The sequence below is a fragment of the Pezoporus flaviventris genome, unplaced genomic scaffold (assembly GCF_033815535.1).
Source record: "Pezoporus flaviventris isolate CSIRO_AGI_PZ_B2104156 unplaced genomic scaffold, CSIRO_AGI_Pfla_v1 ptg000257l, whole genome shotgun sequence".
Taxonomy (NCBI): Eukaryota; Metazoa; Chordata; class Aves; order Psittaciformes; family Psittacidae; genus Pezoporus; species Pezoporus flaviventris.
The window spans coordinates 73340-93776 of NW_026892804.1; the positions used below are offsets into that span (position 1 = coordinate 73340).

General features: G+C 53.5%; 2 protein-coding genes across 2 annotated transcripts; both read left to right on the forward strand.

Moving 5' to 3' along the window:
• LOC133263230 (trichohyalin-like) lies at window positions 1-11649 on the forward strand. The gene is made up of 20 exons (XM_061442944.1): window positions 1-1166; window positions 2474-2691; window positions 3325-3385; window positions 3821-3916; window positions 4434-4598; window positions 4684-4703; window positions 5033-5313; window positions 6362-6745; window positions 7073-7552; window positions 7595-7980; window positions 8080-8394; window positions 8500-8694; window positions 8824-9081; window positions 9187-9324; window positions 9430-9733; window positions 9854-10374; window positions 10468-10531; window positions 10573-10647; window positions 10913-11118; window positions 11260-11649. The coding sequence occupies exons 1-20, from the start codon at window positions 591-593 to the stop codon at window positions 11647-11649; spliced, it is 5133 nt and encodes a 1710-aa protein (XP_061298928.1). The 5' UTR covers window positions 1-590.
• A 387-nt stretch (window positions 11650-12036) lies between these two features.
• On the forward strand, window positions 12037-13863 carry LOC133263240 (uncharacterized). Its single transcript, XM_061442953.1, has 4 exons — window positions 12037-12288; window positions 12382-12807; window positions 12961-13288; window positions 13388-13863. Exons 1-4 carry the CDS (start codon window positions 12037-12039, stop codon window positions 13861-13863), a joined length of 1482 nt encoding a protein of 493 aa, XP_061298937.1.
• The last annotated feature ends 6574 nt before the right edge of the window (window positions 13864-20437 follow it).

Sequence of the window (20437 nt, forward strand, 5' to 3'; positions counted from 1 at the left end):
GCAGGAGCAATACTTGCTCCTGGGTGGAAATACTGGGAATGAGAGAAAAGTGGGAATGGGAAGCTAAGGGATCTTCCCTCCTGGTAGTAGGTTCTGGTGACACGGTGAAGCAAGGTCAGCCACCCCCACGTCAATGTGAGGACAGTATCAAGGCCTGGTTCTCGTGAAATGAGAGGCCAAGAGAGGTGGGGAGGTGTGAGGGAGAACAAGGCACGGTGATGTGATGTGCATGGGTAACTGTGCGAGCTGTAATTAATATGGAGGGCAGGTGAAGGAGATAAGGAAATCTCACCCCAGCAAAGCTCATGAGTCAAGCAGGATTTGGGGAATTTCACAACATCTCCGTTGGAGTGTGTGGTGTTTACTCTGACCTCTCCTCAGGCAGCCTTAATTGCTGCCTGATGAACCAAACCCAACAGCATTAACAGACCTGCTAATTACCACGGAATGGAGAGGAACTCCTCCACAACATATAAAGGAGAACTTCCATCACCCCCGGCAGAGGAGCTGAGGATCCTTTGCTCTCATTTCTCCTCCTGTTTTACCACTTCCCCGCTGCTCTCTCCTCCTAACACTCTGCAGGCAACACGATGAGCTGGCGCTTCTCCCAGTTTGGGGATGGCAATTTCAGTTCTTCTTCTGCTCACTGTGGCACGCTTGGCGGTGGGAGAAGCTCATGTACCGTGAGCCATTGTGAAGACAATAGAGGACAAGGAAGATACCGTGGTTACGGGTATGGTTACAGCAGCAGGAGTCTCCACAACCTTGGTGGCTTTAGGAATGTTTTTACCAGCGGAGGCTACAGAGGAGAAGGAAGAGGAGATGGGATGTGCCTGGGGTTTGGTGGTAGGGGACATCTGGATAGGGGCTTTGGCAGAACAAGGTATTTTGTGGGAGCTTCTCAAGGGGGTGAAGCACGGCTTGGTAGCACGTGTGGAAGAGTTGCAGGCAGGGAGGTGCTTGGTGGAAGCACCTTTGGTGAAGGAGGGGCTGGACAGGGTTTGGGGCAGGCTGGTGTTAGCAGAGGCATTGAGGAGGTCCGTGTCAACACCAGCCTGTTGAGGCCAATTGATGTACAAGTTGACCCTGAGTTCCAGAGAGTGAGATTGGATGAGAAAGAGCAGATTAAGGATCTCAACAACAAATTTGCATCGTTCATCGATAAGGTGAGTCCCTGTTCTCTTGCACCATTACCTGGGAAGGGGGAACTGTAACGGGTCCCGCTCTGCCCATGTGAGTCATAGGGCATGTTTAACGGCATCTTCTCCCCTCAAAGCCCCAGCATTGGCTTGATTCTCTTTTACTGGTGTGAGGTTTTTAATAGCTTGCTATAAACATGAATCACATTTAGCCCTGGGATAAGTATCTCTGAGTTGTCTTTGGTGGCAGAACAACAGCAAAGTACCAGGATGTCACCAACACGTGAACTCACTCACTGACTCACTGGAGAAGTGTTTTGCATGACTGGGAATCTTCTGGGGCCTGGGAATTGTTGATGGCGGATGGACTTGAGCATTCTTCATGTGTTCTGGTTTTATTCATTTATTTATTGATCTTCCCCAAGCAAAGTGTTGCGTTTCTCCAAATCTCAACCCAAATGGGCTTTTTGCTTGGAGGTTCAGCCTCTTTGAGGAGGCCAGTGACCCCCATATCTTTCTTTATCTGCTACAATGCTTTCACCTCTTTCTGCAGTCTGGTCTTCTCCTTCATTCCTACTCATAGGTACAGGAACAAAACAGCCACAAAATCACTTCCACCCTTCCAATCCTGACCTGTGCCTTTAGTCAGGTGGTGATGTGTCTCTGCATAGGATGGAAGCTTGTGTTGTGTGTTACATGTGAAGACTTAAGGGCTTCTTGTATTACGTAGAGAAAAGGTGTTGGTTGCACCCAGAAGTTTTAAGTCCTGGAAACTAAGAGCACTTTTGACTCTTTTCATATTGAAAAGGAAATCAGCTTCCAGGGTAAAATCTGTTCAGTGCCTCAGCTGAAGAGATGCCACCCCTCTGGTCTCTAAACATATCAGCTCTGCATGCTATAGGTCTTTCTTTCTTCTTCTCTAAGACAAAAGCGTGGTTCTGTGTGGTCTGCTGAGAGGGAGATAATTCTTCTCATATATTCGGTGTCTGAGGTAGTTCAAGAACAACCAAAGTCTTCCTCCACCCCAATCATCCCCCTAAATATTGTGCATTTAAGAGATGAAAAAACATCAAATATTTCAGTATCAGCTTTGAGAAGCAGCAGCAAAATCGAACCCATCTTCTGCAACAAATTGGGACAAAAGGTGTCCCTCCTTCATTGTAAGCTGTATTGGTACCAGTGTTGGTACAGTTGGTCTCACCCGATGAAACCTCTGGATGTTACTGCATTGGAAATTCTAATTTGGATTTGGTTTCTATTGGGACCAGCGCTGATGTTGGTGTTTCCCCCAGTGCCCTGCAGTGCCTGAGAGCTTCTTCTCCTTTGCCTTTCAGGTCCAGTGTCTTGAGCGGCAGAACCAGGCTCTGATCGCCAAATGGGAACTGCTGCAGCAGCAAAGTGTTGGACCAGAAGAGAGCAGAAACATCACCTCCTTCTTCCAGTCTTACATCAGCAACCTGCAGAGGCAGCTGGAAACGCTCCAGAGCCAGCGGGAGCAGCTGGATCCGGAAGCTTACAATATGCTTCAGTTTGTGGAGGATTATAAAAAGAGGTGAATAATCACAAGTGTGGGGAAAAGCAGGCTGGAATTCGCCATGGCAATGCCCTGGGATGGCACAGCTTGGCTTCAAACCTCCACGAGGTTACAGCAGTGCTCTGCAGTAGGTCCATTAAGGGACTGCGGTGCTGGAGGACTAGAGCAGATTTGGTGAGGGTAGGACCCAGAACAGGAAGAGGAAAATGAAAGACCCTGTAGGTCTTTCCTGCTCTTCCCACCTCCTCCATGTCATTCCTCCCCCAAGCAATGGGTAACCCAGGACTCTTGCTGATAGTCGTTGGGTTGTGGTCAACCTGGACACTGGGGAGGGAGAGAGCTGAGAAGTGGGGTCAATGGAGTCAAGTTGAGAAGAGTCATTACTTCTCCTGGCTTAGCTGCATCCAAGGGTAATACATGTCCACAGCTCTGAGAAATGGGATGCTGAGTTCAGAATTACAGGGGGGTTAGAACCGATCTGGCCCTACCCCAGCTTGCTGGCTAATTCAGCACAGAGTTTTGCAGGTGGCAGAAACTGCAGTTAGATGAAGAGTTGACACCTTTCCTTGATGAATGATTCCCTTTGGTTTCTGATCCCCCTGATGGAAAAAGTGAGACGGGCAACAATCGATCTGTTCTTTCTCCATTCAGATTCGAGGATGAGATCAACAAGCGCGCCTCCAAAGAAGAGGAGTTTGTGGAGCTTAAAAAGGTGAAGGAACTAAATCAAAGCCTCAGAAATAAAGCAGTAACTGAATGATTGCTCAGGTTTTCCAAAGCGAGGGCTCTGCTTAACTTTCTCTAATTGAAGTCATAGATTCATAGAGTCTACTAGGTTGGAAAAGACCTTTAAGACCATCAAGTCCAACCTTTACCCGAGGGAAAGGCATTGAAACTGCAGATTTTTACTGCCAGACTGGAGAGGAATCGTCTCCTCTAGAGACTGAATCAGTCCTTTTTAGGATGAGTGCAGGAAACTCCCTTTCCTTTTGTTCCACTTGCTTTTCAAATGAGAGCTGAGGTTTGTGGAACATTATTTGGCTCCAGGAACGAAGGCCTTATAGAAATGTACCAACTCTCGCAAGAGCTGCACTTCAGGGGAGAATTTGGACCAAAGAAACAAATGTGCCAATGGCTTTCTTTACAGGAACTGGACAGCGTTTACATGGGAAAAATGGAATTTGACATTCGGGTGGAAATCCTGAAGCAGGAGCTTGAGTTCCTCAGATGCTTGCATGAAGCTGTGAGTATTAAGCTTCTCAGGTTAAAAAACTGCCCTCAGGACTTGAAGGACACGGGTCTTCTGTAGGGTTCCCAGAAATTTTGCCTGAACGTTTTGTTGTGGAGAGTGGATCACCATGGGATGGTTTGTGTTGGAAGGGACCCTAAAGCCCGTCCAGCTCCAACCCCCTGCCACGGGCAGGGACACCTTCCACTAGAGCAGCTTGCTCCAAGCCTCTGTGTCCAGCCTGGTCTTGAGCACTGCCAGGGATGGGGCAGCCACAGCTTCCCTTTGACCACAACCTTTGTCTTTGACCTGATAAAGTCCTTTTCAATCTGTGACTTAGATGGGGTCTGGTGTGTCACAAAGGGTGAGGAGATACTTGAAAATGAAAATGGTGGTGGGACAATAGGACCTGGAGGATGCAGATAGGGAAGTTCCAGTGGGTTTCTTCTGGGAGGTGCCATTTCTTTCCTCATGACACGACCTGGAAGGCTCATATACACTGTTAAAATCCCAAATCTTGTTTGCCTTTCAGGAGCTGTCCCAGCTACAAACAGTAGTTGGCAACACCAATGTCGTTCTGTCCATGGACGACAGTAGAGAACTGAACATGGACGGCATCATTGAAGAAGTCAGGCAGGAGTACGAGACAATTGCTCAGAGGAGCAAAGCTGAAGTAGATGCCATGTACCGGGGCAGGGTGAGTGGACATCGACAAGACATGGGGGTAAGTCTGCTCAATGGAAAAGAAACCAAAAATGTCTGTTTTCTTCTCTGCACACCAGTACCAGGACCTGCAGAACATGTGGGTGAATCAACGTGAGCAGCTGAGCACCAGTTATAAGGAAATCCAGGAACTCATCAGGCAGATCCAAAGGCTTCAACCAGAAATTGAAATTGCAAGGAAAAGGGTAAAGCTGACATTTTCCAGCAGGACTTAACTAAGTCACTTCTACCTGGGGACTGGGTGCAGGATAACACAGCCTGTCCCTTGAAGTCAAACCTAGAGGGGGTGATTTCTCCTCTAAATGGAGCAGATACAGGTTTTGGCTGTCTGCACTGAGATTCAGTTTGGGTTAATTTACCCTGGGTTCTGTCATTGAGGCAGGACTTTTGATTCCCAAATCCTGCCAGAAGGGTTGGAAAATCCCATAGGAGGGAAATGGGAACACTCTGTTTGTGCCCCCTGCAGAACGCCAGCCTCCAAGAGAGCATCAAAGACGCTGAGCAGCGCGGGAGCAATGCCGTCAGGGATGGCCAGGAGAAGCTCCAGGAGCTGGAAAACGCCCTGCAGCAGGCCAGCAACGACCTCGCTCATCTTCTTCATGATTATCAGGAGCTGCTGAACGCAAAATTGGCCTTGGATATTGAAATTGCCATGTACCGATCACTCCTTGAGGAGGAGGAGACCAGGTAGGTATGAGCTATCCATCCTGGAGAGAAGCACCAGCACCAAGCAGTGGGTCCCACTCTTTGACCTATCACTTGGACCTCCAGGATGATTTGCTCTATCGTTCATTGGCTCAGTGATAGAGCATACCCTGACTTGTTTAGTGGGTTCATTGTCTCAATGTCACTTTTCCTTCACAGGATACAGGAAGGGTCTCCTGCCACCATCTGTAAGTACCTCAAGGCTTTGCTTTGCTTTTTAAGGGCACCTTTACCTGTTTGGTGTCTGTGGTATACAGCACCTACCGCCAGAGCAAGCTATTGTAGTTCCTAGCTTAGCTCCTATAGTATTTCCTTGTGTTCTTGTGTGATCCTCTTGTGTGTGTGAATATGCATGTATACACATGAATATGTCAGCCCTGAGCTACTGACTTTGGAACGTAATGGCTAATTTCAACCAGATTTGTAGGAATTGAGAAACTCCTCATTATTCTATGGGTCTCTTATTGTAGAGGTCATTATTCCATAGGTCTATGTGCTCATTGCATGTCAGATGTGAAGGAAAAACCCCACTAGTTTGTGGAAGACAGAGGCCAGCTAAAGGAGAGAGGAACCCATATCCCAACCTCCCTAAAGGAAGGGCTGCACTGAGTGTTCCTAGAATCATGGAATGGTTTGGGTTGGAAGAGACCTTAAAGCTCATCCAGTTCCAACCCTTGTCATGGGCAGGGACCCCTTCCACTGGAGCAGGGTGCTCCAAGCCTGTGTCCAACCTGGCCTTGAACACTGCCAAGGACAGGCCATATGTAACCACTTGCATGAGTGGTTCTTATGGTTGTTGTGAGTAAGAAGAATAAGGAGAACATCATTTCCATTTCTTGCAGGTGTCATTGACCACAATCCGAGTGCTGCTGGAGTCTATGGAGTCAAATTTTCAGGCTTGAAAAGAGGGAAAGGGGGGGTGAGCTCTGGAGGTGCCACCACGGGCACGAGCAAGGGGTCGAACCCTGGAGGAGAAAAAGGGGGAAGTTCCGGAGTATGGGGACCGAGCTCTGGAAGTGGTGGGTCCATAAGTGGAGGAGGAGGAGGCTCAAAAGGAGGCTCCATCTGTGGAGGAGGAAGCTCAGGAAGTGGTGGGTCCATATGTGGTGGAGGAGGAGGAGGAGGCTCCAAGGGAGGCTCCATCTCTGGAGGAGGAGGAAGCTCAGGAAGTGGTGGGTCCATATGTGGTGGAGGAGGAGGAGGAGGAGGCTCCAAGGGAGGCTCCATCTCTGGAGGAGGAGGAAGCTCTGGAAGTGGTGGGTCCATATGTGGTGGAGGAGGCTCAAAAGGAGGCTCCATCTGTGGAGGAGGAGGAAGCTCTGGAAGTGGTGGGTCCATATGTGGAGGAGGAGGAGGAGGAGGAGGCTCAAAAGGGGGCTCCATCTCTGGAGGAGGAGGAAGCTCTGGAAGTAGTGGGTCTGTAAGTGGAGGAGGAGGAGGAGGCTCAAAGGGAGGTTCAGGGTATGGAGGAGGAGGAAGCTCTGGAAGTGGTGGGTCCATATATGGAGGAGGAGGAGGAGGCTCAAAAGGAGGCTCCATCTGTGGAGGAGGAGGAGGAAGCTCTGGAAGTGGTGGGTCCATATGTGGAGGAGGAGGAGGAGGCTCAAAAGGAGGCTCAGGGTATGGAGGAGGAAGCTCTGGAAGTAGTGGGTCCATATGTGGAGGAGGAGGAGGAGGAGGAGGCTCAAAAGGGGGCTCCATCTCTGGAGGAGGAGGAAGCTCTGGAAGTGGTGGGTCTATAAGTGGAGGAGGAGGAGGAGGCTCAAAGGGAGGTTCAGGGTATGGAGGAGGAGGAAGCTCTGGAAGTGGTGGATCCATATGTGGAGGAGGAGGAGGAGGCTCAAAAGGAGGCTCCATCTGTGGAGGAGGAGGAAGCTCTGGAAGTGGTGGGTCCATATGTGGAGGAGGAGGAGGCTCAAAGGGAGGTTCAGGGTATGGAGGAGGAGGAAGCTCTGGAAGTGGTGGGTCCATATATGGAGGAGGAGGAGGCTCAAAAGGAGGCTCAGGGTATGGAGGAGGAAGCTCTGGCAGTGGTGGGTCCATATATGGAGGAGGAGGAGGCTCAAAAGGAGGCTCAGGGTATGGAGGAGGAAGCTCTGGCAGTGGTGGGTCCATATATGGAGGAGGAGGAGGCTCAAAAGGAGGCTCAGGGTATGGAGGAGGAAGCTCTGGCAGTGGTGGGTCCATATGTGGCGGAGGAGGAGGCTCAAAAGGAGGCTCAGGGTATGGAGGAGGAGGAAGCTCTGGAAGTGGTGGGTCTATAAGTGGAGGAGGAGGAGGAGGCTCAAAGGGAGGTTCAGGGTATGGAGGAGGAGGAAGCTGTGGAAGTGGTGGGTCCATATATGGAGGAGGAGGAGGAGGCTCAAAGGGAGGTTCAGGGTATGGAGGAGGAGGAAGCTCTGGAAGTGGTGGGTCCATATATGGAGGAGGAGGAGGAGGCTCAAAGGGAGGTTCAGGGTATGGAGGAGGAGGAAGCTCTGGAAGTGGTGGGTCCATATGTGGAGGAGGAGGAGGCTCAAAAGGAGGCTCCATTTGTGGAGGAGGAGGAAGCTCTGGAAGTGGCGGGTCCATATGTGGAGGAGGAGGAGGAGGAGGAGGGGGAGGCTCAAAAGGAGGCTCCATCTGTGGAGGAGGAGGAAGCTCTGGAAGTGGTGGGTCCATATGTGGAGGAGGAGGAGGAGGAGGCTCAAAAGGAGGCTCAGGGTATGGAGGAGGAAGCTCTGGAAGTGGTGGATCCATATGTGGAGGAGGAGGTTCAAAAGGAGGCTCCATCTCTGGAGGAGGAGGAAGCTCTGGAAGTGGTGGGTCAATATGTGGAGGTGGAGGAGGTTCAAAAGGAGGCTCCATCTCTGGAGGAGGAGGAAGCTATGGATCAGGAGGCATTTCAGGAGGAAGCTCAGGTCATGGAGGATGCATATCTGGAGGAGGAAGCTCAGGTGGTGGCTCAGGGTGTGGAGGAGGAAGCTCTGGCAGAGGTGGCTCCATCTGTGGAGAAGGAGGTACCCCAGAAGGAGGCTCCAGTTATGGAGGAGGAAGCTCAGGTCATGGATGCTCCAGCTCTGGAGGTTGGGGCTCCAGCTCTGGCAGTGGCAGATGCAGTCCCCACGGTGGGGGGCTGAGCTCTGGCGGTGGAGGAAGCTCTGGCAGGAGAGGATCCATCTCTGGATCAGGAGGAGGAAGTTCAGGAGGAGGCTCCGGGTATGGAGGAGGTGGAAGCTCTGGAGGAGGTTGGGGCTCGAGCTCTGGCAGTGGTGGCTCCATCTCTGGAGGAAGCTCTGGATCAGGAGGTATCTCAGGAGGTGGCTCAGGATATGGAGGAGGAGGAAGCTCTGGAGGGGGATCAGGATTTGGAGGACGAGGCTCAGGTATTGGCAGCTCCAGCTCTGGAGGTTGGGGCTCCAGCTCAGGCAGTGGCAGATGCAGTCCCCATGGTGGGGGGCTGAGCTCTGGTGGTGGCAGCAGCTCTGGGAGGAGAGGATCCATCTCTGGATCAGGAGGAGGAAGTTCTGGAGGAGGCTCAGGATATGGAGAAGGAGGCAGCTCTGGATCAGGAGGTATCTCAGGAGGTGGCTCAGGATATGAAGGAGGAAGAAGCTCAGCTCATGGAGGTTCCAGCTCTGGAAGAGGTGGCTCCATCTGTGCAGGAGAAGGAAGCTCAGGAGGAAGCTCAAGTTATGGAGGGGGAGGAAGCTATGGAGGGGGATCTGGATTTGGAGGAGGAAGCTCTGGTCATGGAGGTTCCAGCTCTGGAGGTTGGGGCTCCAGCTCTGGCAGTGGCAGATGCAGTCCCCATGGTGGGGGACTGAGCTCTGGAGGTGGCAGCACCTCTGCCAGGAGAGGATCCATCTCTGGATCAGGAGGAAGTTCTGAATCAGGAGGTATCTCAGGAGGAAGCTCAAGTTATGGAAGAGGAGGAAGCTCAGGCAGAAGAGGCTCCATCTCTGGAGGTGGAGGAGGAGAAGGCTCAGGATATGGAGGAGGTTCCAGCTCTGGAGGTTGGGGCTCCAGCTCTGGCAGTGGCAGATGCAGTCCCCATGGTGGGGGGCTGAGCTCTGGTGGTGGAGGAAGCTCTGGCAGGAGAGGATCCATCTCTGGATCAGGAGGAGGAAGTTCAGGAGGAGGCTCCGGGTATGGAGGAGGTGGAAGCTCTGGAGGAGGTTGGGGCTCGAGCTCTGGCAGTGGTGGCTCCATCTCTGGAGGTAGCTCTGGATCAGGAGGTATCTCAGGAGGTGGCTCAGGTTATGGAGGAGGAGGAAGCTCTGGAAGAAGAGGCTCCATCTCTGAATCAGGAGGAAGCTCTGGATCAGGAGGTATCTCAGGAGGAAGCTCAAGTTATGGAGGAGGAGGAAGCTCTGGTAGAAGAGGCTCCATCTCTGGAGGTGGCAGCTCTGGAGGTGGCTCCGGGTTTGGAGGAGAAGGCTCAGGCCATGGAGGAGGTTCCAGCTCTGGAGGTTGGGGCTCCAGCACTGGCAGTGGCAGATGCAGTCCCCATGGTGGGGGGCTGAGCTCTGGTGGTGGCAGCAGCTCTGGCAGGAGAGGATCCATCTCTGGAGGAGGAGGAAGCTCTGGTCATGGTGGCTCCAGCTCTGGAGGTTGGGGATCCAGCTCTGGCAGTGGTGGCTCCATCTCTGGAGGCAGCTCTGGATCAGGAGGTATCTCAGGAGGTGGCTCAGGATATGGAGGAGGAGGAAGCTCAAGCAGGAGAGGCTCCATCTCCAGAGGTGGAGGAGGAGAAGGCTCAGGGTATGGAGAAGGTGGCAGCTCTGGAGGTGGCTCAGGGTTTGGAGGAGGAGGCTCAGGTATTGGGAGCTCCAGCTCTGGAGGTTGGGGCTCCAGCTCTGGCAGTGGCGGTTGCATTGGTGGAGGCAGCTCTGGATCAGGAGGTATCTCAGGAGGTGGCTCAGGATATGGAGGGGGAAGCTCTGGAAGGAGAGGCTCCATCTCTGGAGGCAGCTCTGGATCAGGAGGTATCTCAGGAGGTGGCTCAGGATATGGAGGAGGAGGAAGCTCTGGAGGTGGATCAGGATACGGAGGAGGAGGCTCAGGTATTGGGAGCTCCAGCTCTGGAGGTTGGGGCTCCAGCTCTGGCAGTGGCAGATGCAGTCCCCATGGTGGGGGGCTGAGCTCTGGTGGTGGAGGAAGCTCTGGCAGGAGAGGATCCATCTCTGGATCAGGAGGAGGAAGCTCTGGAGGAGGCTCCGGGTATGGAGGAGGAGGAAGCTCTGGATCAGGAGGTATCTCAGGAGGAAGCTCAAGTTATGGAGGAGGAGGAAGCTCTGGAGGGGGATCAGGATTTGGAGGAGGAGGAGGAAGCTCAGGTCATGGGGGTTCCAGCTCTGGAACTGGTGGCTCCATCTGTGCAGGAGAAGGGAGCTCAGGAGGAAGCACAAGTTATGGAGGAGGCGGAAGCTCTGGCAGAAGAGGCTCCATCTCTGGAGGTGGCAGCTCTGGAGGTGGCTCCGGGTTTGGAGGAGAAGGCTCAGGCCATGGAGGAGGTTCCAGCTCTGGAGGTTGGGGCTCCAGCACTGGCAGTGGCAGATGCAGTCCCCATGGTGGGGGGCTGAGCTCTGGTGGTGGCAGCAGCTCTGGCAGGAGAGGATCCATCTCTGGAGGAGGAGGAAGCTCTGGTCATGGTGGCTCCAGCTCTGGAGGTTGGGGATCCAGCTCTGGCAGTGGTGGCTCCATCTCTGCAGGCAGCTCTGGATCAGGAGGTATCTCAGGAGGTGGCTCAGGATATGGAGGAGGAGGAAGCTCTGGAGGAGGATCAGGATACGGAGGAGGAGGCTCAGGTATTGGCAGCTCCAGCTCTGGAGGTTGGGGCTCCAGCTCTGGCAGTGGCAGAGGCAGTCCCCATGGTGGGGGGCTGAGCTCTGGTGGTGGAGGAAGCTCTGGCAGTGGTGGCTCCATCTCTGGAAGCAGCTCTCCATCAGGAGGTGGCTCAGGATTTGGAGGAGGAAGCTCAGGCAGGAGAGGATCCATCTCTGGATCAGGAGGAGGAAGCTCTGGATCAGGAGGTATCTCGGGAGGAAGCTCAAGTTATGGCAGAGGAGGAAGCTCTGGAGGGGGATCAGGATTTGGAGGAGGAGGAGGAAGCTCAGGTCATGGAGGTTCCAGCTCTGGAACTGGTGGCTCCATCTGTGCAGGAGAAGGGAGCTCAGGAGGAAGCTCAAATTATGGAGGAGCAGGAAGCTCTGGCAGAAGAGGCTCCATCTCTGGGGGTGGAGGGGGAGAAGGCTCAGGGTATGGAGGAGGTGGAAGCTCTGGAGGTTGGGGCTCCAGCTCTGGCAGTGGCAGATGCAGTCCCCACGGTGGGGGGCTGAGCTCTGGTGGTGGAGGAAGCTCTGGCAGTGGTGGCTCCATCTCTGGAAGCAGCTCTCCATCAGGAGGTGGCTCAGGATTTGGAGGAGGAAGCTCTGGCAGGAGAGGATCCATCTCTGGTGGTGGAGGAAGCTCTGGATCAGGAGGTATCGGAGGAGGAAGCTCAAGTTATGGAGGAGGAGGATGCTCTGGAGGGGGATCAGGATTTGGAGGAGGAGGAGAAGGCTCAGGTACTGGGAGCTCCAGCTCTGGAGGTTGGGGCTCCAGCTCTGGCAGTGGCAGATGCAGTCCCCACGGTGGGGGGCTGAGCTCTGGTGGTGGAGGAAGCTCTGGCAGGAGAGGATCCATCTCTGGATCAGGAGGAGGAAGTTCAGGAGGAGGCTCTGGGTATGGAGGTTCCAGCTCTGGAGGTTGGGGCTCCAGCTCTGGCAGTGGTGGCTCCATCTCTGGAGGTAGCTCTGGATCAGGAGGTATCTCAGGAGGTGGCTCAGGGTATGGAGGGGGAATCTCTGGAAGGAGAGGCTCCATCTCTGGAGGAGGAGGAGGAAGCTCTGGATCAGGAGGTATCGGAGGAGGAAGCTCAAGTTATGGAGGAGGAGGAAACTCTGGAGTGGGATCAGGATTTGGAGGACGAGGCTCAGGTATTGGGAGCTCCAGCTCTGGAGGTTGGGGCTCCAGCTCTGGCAGTGGCAGATGCAGTCCTCATGGTGGGGGGCTGAGCTCTGGCGGTGGAGGAAGCTCTGGCAGGAGAGGATCCATCTCTGGATCAGGAGGAGGAAGCTCTGGAGGAGGCTCCGGGTATGGAGGAGGTGGAAGCTCTGGAGGAGGTTGGGGCTCGAGCTCTGGCAGTGGTGGCTCCATCTCTGGAGGAAGCTCTGGATCAGGAGGTATCTCGGGAGGAGGCTCAAGTTACGGAGGAGGAGGAAGCTCTGGAGGGGGATCAGGATTTGGAGGAGGAGGAGGAAGCTCAGGTCATGGGGGTTCCAGCTCTGGAACTGGTGGCTCCATCTGTGCAGGAGAAGGGAGCTCAGGAGGAAGCTCAAGTTATGGAGGAGGCGGAAGCTCAAGTTATGGAGGAGGAGGAAGCTCTGGCAGAAGAGGCTCCATCTCCGGTGGTGGCAGCTCTGGAGGTGGCTCAGGTTTTGGGGGAGGAGGCTCAGGTATTGGCAGCTCCAGCTCTGGAGGTTGGGGCTCCAGCTCTGGCAGTGGCAGATGCAGTCCCCATGGTGGGGGGCTGAGCTCTGGTGGTGGCAGCAGCTCTGGCAGTGGTGGCTCCATCTCTGGAAGCAGCTCTCCATCTGGAGGTGGCTCAGGATTTGGAGGAGGAAGCTCTGGCAGGAGAGGATCCATCTCTGGTGGTGGAGGAAGCTCTGGAGGAGGCTCAGGGTATGGAGGAGGTGGAAGCTCTGGAGGGGGATCAGGATTTGGAGGAGGAAGCTCTGGTCATGGAGGTTCCAGCTCTGGAGGTTGGGGATCCAGCTCTGGCAGTGGTGGCTCCATCTCCGGAGGTAGCCCTGGATCAGGAGGTATTTCAGGAGGTGGCTCAGGATATGGAGGAGGAGGAAGCTCAGGCAGGAGAGGCTCCATCTCCGGAGGTAGCAGCTCTGGAGGTGGTTCAGGGTTTGGAGGAGGAGGCTCAGGGTATGGAGGAGGTTCCAGCTCTGGAGGTTGGGGCTCCAGCTCTGGCAGTGGCAGAGGCAGTCCCCATGGTGGGGGGCTGAGCTCTGGTGGTGGAGAAAGCTCTGGCAGGAGAGGATCCATCTCTGGAGGAGGAGGAAGTTCAGGAGGAGGTTCAGGGTATGAAGGCAGTGGAAGCTCTGGAGGAGGTTGGGGGTCCAGCTCTGGCCGTGGTGGCTCCATCTCTGGAGGAAGCTCTGGATCAGGAGGTATTGCAGGAGGAAGCTCAACTTATGGAGGAGGAGGAAGCTCTGGAGGGGGATCAGGATTTGGAGGAGGAGGAGGAAGCTCAGGTCATGGAGGTTCCAGCTCTGGAAGTGGTGGCTCCATCTGTGCAGGTGAAGGAAGCTCTGGAGGAAGCTCAAGTTATGGAGGAGGAGGAAGCTCAAGTTATGGAGGAGCAGGAAGCTCTGGCAGAAGAGGCTCCATCTCTGGGGGTGGAGGGGGAGAAGGCTCAGGGTATGGAGGAGGTGGAAGCTCTGGAGGTTGGGGCTCCAGCTCTGGCAGTGGCAGATGCAGTCCCCATGGTGGGGGGCTGAGCTCTGGTGGTGGAGGAAGCTCTGGCAGGAGAGGATCCATCTCTGGATCAGGAGGAGGAAGTTCAGGAGGAGGCTCCGGGTATGGAGGAGGAGGAAGCTCTGGATCAGGAGGTATCTCGGGAGGAAGCTCAAGTTATGGAGGAGGAGGAAGCTCTGGAGGGGGATCAGGATTTGGAGGAGGAGGAGGAAGCTCAGGTCATGGGGGTTCCAGCTCTGGAACTGGTGGCTCCATCTGTGCAGGAGAAGGGAGCTCAGGAGGAAGCTCAAGTTATGGAGGAGGAGGAAGCTCTGGCAGAAGAGGCTCCATCTCTGGAGGTGGCAGCTCTGGAGGTGGTTCAGGGTTTGGAGGAGGAGGCTCAGGTTTTGGCAGCTCCAGCTCTGGAGGTTGGGGCTCCAGCTCTGGCAGTGGCAGATGCAGTCCCCATGGTGGGGGGCTGAGCTCTGGTGGTGGCAGCAGCTCTGGCAGTGGTGGCTCCATCTCTGGAAGCAGCTCTCCATCTGGAGGAAGCTCAGGATTTGGAGGAGGAAGCTCTGACAGGAGAGGATCCATTTCTGGTGGTGGAGGAAGCTCTGGAGGAGGCTCAGGGTATGGAGGAGGTGGAAGCTCTGGAGGGGGATCAGGATTTGGAGGAGGAAGCTCTGGTCATGGAGGTTCCAGCTCTGGAGGTTGGGGATCCAGCTCTGGCAGGAGAGGATCCATCTCTGGAGGCAGCCCTGGATCAGGAGGTATCTCAGGAGGTGGCTCAGGATATGGAGGGGGAGGAAGCTCGGGCAGGAGAGGCTCCATCTCTGAATCAGGAGGCAGCTCTGGATCAGGAGGTATCTCAGGAGGAAGCTCAAGTTATGGAGGAGGGGAAAGCTCTGGACGTGGTGGCTCCATCTCCGGTGGTGGCAGCTCTGGAGGTGGTTCAGGGTTTGGAGGAGGAGGCTCAGGGTATGGAGGAGGTTCCAGCTCTGGAGGTTGGGGCTCCAGCTCTGGCAGTGGCAGATGCAGTCCCCATGGTGGGGGGCTGAGCTCTGGTGGTGGAGGAAGCTCTGGCAGGAGAGGATCCATCTCTGGATCAGGAGGAGGAAGTTCAGGAGGAGGCTCCGGGTATGGAGGAGGAGGAAGCTCTGGAGGTGGTTGGGGCTCGAGCTCTGGCAGTGGTGGCTCCATCTCTGGAGGTAGCTCTGGATCAGGAGGTATCTCAGGAGGTGGCTCAGGATATGGAGGAGGAGGAAGCTCTGGAAGGAGAGGGTCCATTTCTGAAGGAGGAGGAGGAAGCTCTGGATCAGGAGGTATCGGAGGAGGAAGCTCAAGTTATGGAGGAGGAGGAAGCTCTGGAGCGGGATCAGGATTTGGAGGAGGAAGCTCGGGCAGGGGAGGCTCCATCTCCGGTGGTGGAAGCTCAGGTGGAAGCTCAGGTCATGGAGGCTCCATCTCTGGAGGAGGTGTCAGCTCTGGAGGTTGGGGATCCAGCTCTGGCAGGAGAGGCTCCATCTCTGGAGGCGGAGGAGGAAGCTCTGGATCAGGAGGTATTTCAGGAGGAGGTTCAAGTTATGGAGAAGGAAGCTCTGGCAGTCGAGGTTCTATCTCTGGAGGAGGTTCCAGCTCTGGAGGTTGGGGATCCAGCTCTGGCAGTGGCAGTTGCATTGGTGGAGGAGAAGGAGGAGGCTCAGGTTATGGAATCGGAGGCAGCTCAAGCAGCGGTGGCTCCATCTGTTGTGGAGGAGGAGGCTCAGGGTATGGAGGAGGTGGGAGCTCAGGCAGTGAGTGCTCCATCTCAGGAGGAGGTGGAAGCTCTGGGTCAGGAGGTGGGGTGTCGAGCTGCGGAGGTATCTGTGGTTCTGGCAGTGGAGGGTATGGCTCTGGAGGTTGGGAATCCAGCTCGGGGGGTGTCTATGGCTCTGATAGTGAAGGTTATGGCTCTTCACGTGGTGTTACCTCTGGAGGGGAAGGGGGTTATTGTGAGGGCAGCTGTGGGGATGGGACTGGGGAGGACACTCCCGAAGGTGAGTGGCCTTCCCGAAGGCGGGTTTACTGGTCTGTCTTTGGAAGTGGCTCCGGTTCTTCGGGAGATGCATCCCACAACTGATATTTGCATGCCAGAATCTGCCAGAAGTGGGATGGAAGAAGACGTTGACCTCACCTTTGAGGCAATGGTTTCTTCTCCATCACTGAGTCACTGCTTCTCTGAAAGGGTCACACATAATCCCAAGCTGTCCTCTCCCTCCACAGCCGTTGTCCTACCACGCACCTCGGGTCTGGGGCACAGTTGTGATGGTTGCTCTTGTTTCCTCAAGTGTTCTCTGAGCCCTTGAGCTCAGCTCTTTGGAACCTTTGTCTTTGGCAACTAAAAGCTTGAAACCCTGTTTGTGGTGTGTGTATTGGTCTATGGGAGGGCGCGACCCCGATGTTTATGATGAGGAGAACTCATTGATTGACTATGATTGGAGAACTCTGACTAGATAAAGGAGCTTGTGGAGATCTGACCCAACTTTAAGAAAATATCAATGATAAAGTGGAAGAAGCTGCTTACAAATGAATGTGTGTTGGGGGGGTCCATCTGCTCAACCAGGACATGTGGCTACACCTTGGGTCCACCATTGCCTCCAGGAGTCACTCATTAAATAACCAGGGGACAGAATTGTCCATGTAGATTTTGCTCTCATTGCACTTGCAGAGAAAGAAAGGAGCAGAAAGTCCATGAACAACAATGTCTCTTTATCTCCCTTCTAGTCCTGTCTTTCCCTACTGCGATCCCCAATCACACTTGGGGTGGTGTGTACCCACGTGAGCCTTTTTTGGGCAACAACTTATTCAATTGTCACTTCTATGCAGAGGAAGGAAGATGTTTTCTACATTTCTCACAGAACCTCCTTAAAGTCATAGAACCATGGAATGGGTTGGGTTGGGAGCAGGGACGCCTTCCACTAGAGCCAAGCCCCATCCAACCTGGCCTTGAACACTGCCAGGGATGGGGCATCCTCACTGAGGTTTAGGGCTACCCCATTTCTTCTGATACAGACAGGAAAGAAGGAACTGATCTCATGTTTGGTGTTGAAAATCTGACAGGCATTGGTAAGGAATCCAACCGTGAAGAGTCCTGGGGGTGGCAGCCAGCGGGGAGGGAGATCCTTGGGTTGCTGGGAAATCCTTTGGGGAGACCCATTTGCAAATGGCTATAGAGCCATGAAAACAACCGGAGAAGGCTGATGGGGAGCACAAAGGGCTGAATCAAACCTTCAGAGCATAGACTGGGAGCAGTTGTGAGTGCCCTGCATGTGGGGAGGTCCAGACACCGTGTTTCTGTCCAAACTAGGTTATCACCACCCTCAAAAGCAGACTGTGGAGCAGTCAGCTGAGGTAATGAAATGTGGTGTTAGCAAACCCTGCTGAGAGGAGCCCGTGTTTGCATCTGCTCTGGCTCATGTCCCACAGGTTCAGTGTGTGGGTGCAGTGAGTCTACCTGGGCTTGTGAAACACCATGTAGAGCTGCCCTCCAGCAGCTGAGGCTGGTTGTTCACCTTGGTGGTGGCTGCTCCTACCTCGCTCACTGAACCAGCCCCGTTCCTCAGGATCCAAGTGATAAACCAGCTGCATCGTCACCACCCCACTTCTTATCTGAGGCATTGGGTAAGGCTTTTCCATCAAGACAAAGCCTCTCCTCTCACAGTAAGAAGTGGAAGCTGTGGAATTCTGCACACTACCAAGTGTCATCATCTCTAGAAGAAATAAAGAGTTAATATGAACATCATGATCGGGTCTGCGGGTGTTTTACTGATCTACTTTGTAGAGTGAAGGGTTGGAAAGGAAGGAGGTGGAGTCAGCCAAGAGAAATGGGCCCTTGTGGAGGCAACTCAGAAGACCTGATTTGTGCCTCAACCTTCATATGGGATGAAACACCCATTGGAGATCAGACAAACCAACTGTTTCAGGTGACTACAACGGGAGCCTGGGAGACCAGCTCATAAAAGAGATTGCAAACCCCCAGCTCGTACAGGGGCTTGATCAGCGTTTCCACCGAGTTGTTTTAAGTACTGTTTACACGCTGGTAGTACATAGCCTGAAGCGCTGGGCTAATTTAGTGAAGGAATGGTTTGGATGGGTATATCAAAACCTGTTCTGCTTGTCAGCTAAGCTATAATGATACCTCCGGTTTCTGGAGATGAGTGTTCTGGCACCTTCCATATGAAATCATCTCTGTTTTAGTAGCAGTGAAAAAAATCTCATCCAGGATTTCAGTTGTCTGGAAATATGTTAGTTACTGTGGTTCCTTTCCTTCGGCAGGTCCGTGGTCCAACTCCTGCTAGCATCTGCAAGGAGCTCTGTTAAGACCAAAACCAAGCTGCAGGTCTTTGGACCATCCAGATCTGAGCTGGCATGATCAAGCAGATGGCTTTCTTTCCACCACAACAGCACATGCAAAGTATGGAAAGTGGCTACAAGAGGTGCAGTGTCTGTGTAGAACATCCACTGCTGATTTCTCACTGACTCTCACCGACTCTCACTGTGTATATCAGTTAGATACTGCATTTCTGATGGAAAATGCCACAGAAATGACTGTGTGAGGGGACACTTTGATTTTTGAGGTTCAGGGGCTGAGAACATCATAAGATGGGGCCTTCATATTAATGTCTTGGGGCATGTTTTATCAGTTATCACAACACTGTAAACATGCTCAGGATGTAAGGCTGAAAGGTGTCTACTGACCCCCTGTGCCTGGGCACAGCTTGAGCCTCCAAGAGTATTGACATGATGAACAAGATTTCAGGTAGGGCCTGAGGACACCAAGGTGGTGAAGAAGATGAAGTAGACCAGTTGTCCTTAAATGTGGGAGTAACTCTCTACCTCAGTGCTGTTTTTCTGGCAGAGCTGCATTATTGGATGCACATACATTTTACAAAACATCCCAGGCTCATAGTCAACCTTAAGAGCACAAATCCATATGAAATCCCACCTTCTTACAAGGCCTGAGGGCCTTGATGGTTACATGCTGTCAAGGCTTCTAAATATTGCCCTCTATAGATGTGAGCCAGCTCTTGCTGGTGGCATCCAGAGAGGTTTCTGAGTGTTGAACTGGGTGTGAACAGGCTCATGTCACCACCAAGAACCCAACAAGAGCCCAAGATGCGTTAGATACCACCACCTAGTGGGTGAAAACAGGCGTGCCATAGTGACTGGTGGTGAGCTGGTCTTTGCCCCAGTGCTCCCAGTTTCAATCTGACTGGTGGAGTTCTGGGCTTGAGCCCTCTTTGCCGTACAGATGTGGTCTGAACAAGAAGTTGTCCTGATTTTCTTTGGCAAGAAGCAGTGAAATCAGTCAGGGCTGCATTTTAGTACCATAAAAACTGGGGGGGGCTCTGATTTTTGGGCCTCTTTCCAAAATTCCTGGTGATCAGAAGTGAATTAATGAGCTGTGATTACCCCGGGAGCTACTCCCCTGGTGCCCACATGCACGTACAACCCTCTCTCTCCTGACAGGGAAAGGCAGCAAACACAATTACTCAGACTTGAATGCACTGAGTTCCATCAGATGGAAACGTGTGGAGAAGATCTGGTGTATTTCAAACCTGGACACCCTGTGCTGTCAAACAACACACAGAAGCTGTATCTCCTGCAGCGAGTTAGAGATGAGATGAAGTCGGGAGAGGAAGGCAGAGCTGACCTCATGGTCCTCCAAGCTACAGCCCGAGCTGAGCGGTTGAGAACAGCTCAAGGGTTGCATCTGGTGGCATCATCTGCCTTTTGGCGACTCGGGGTCACCAGGGGACATCTAGACTCAGAGGTGAGGTGGAGCAGGATGGATGAACCTCTCTCCATGTCCGGGGGTGTGAAAACCCAAGTGCTTATCAAAGTGTATCTATGGGAGGAAAACTCTTGAAACCATCCATGACCCTGTGGGCTCCATCCACAGCGAGGAAACCAAAACTCTGAGCTCAGTTTGCTTGCTGGAAAGGAGCCCAACTGCAGGACCAGGCAGGGTGCCCGGAGGTCACCCACTTGTGCTCAGAAGCAGCATGGAACCTCCTCATGGGGCTGTGCGGATGCATCAGGGGGATGTGGTGGGAGACCAAGGAGAGACAAAAGGGAAGCACAAAGTGAAGACGGAGTCAGAGCAGCTCCAGGCCAAGTGCCCTCCTCCTGGGCTCCAATCCTGCTCTTCCAGCTGGGATTGTCACGGACTCTGCCTGTATTTAAGCAGCCAAGTGAGACACCCAGGACTTCAATCATTCCTGCTCTTCTGTGTGTAGGTGTAATTGATAGTGCTGTCAAGAACCTGCAATTAAGTTGGTTGTCTTTCCAGCTACTTCATAGCATCAATTATCTCTCTTGCTGGGCTAAGGGCAAGCTGTTCCAGTGCAGAACATTTGTAAATAATGAGGTACATGAAAACCTTTGGCATCAGCTGCTCTTGGAGACAAGATGCCAGCGAGGTTTCTGGTAACCAGTTTTGGTTTTCATCAGCCTTCTTGTGAAAGGTGATGGGAAAAGCCCTCCACTGAGCCCAGGGAGAGACAAAAAAGGGATGAAAAAATCCCTGCAAAGCCAATGAAAGAAATGGGCACCTGAAAGATGGATCCATTTCTTGGG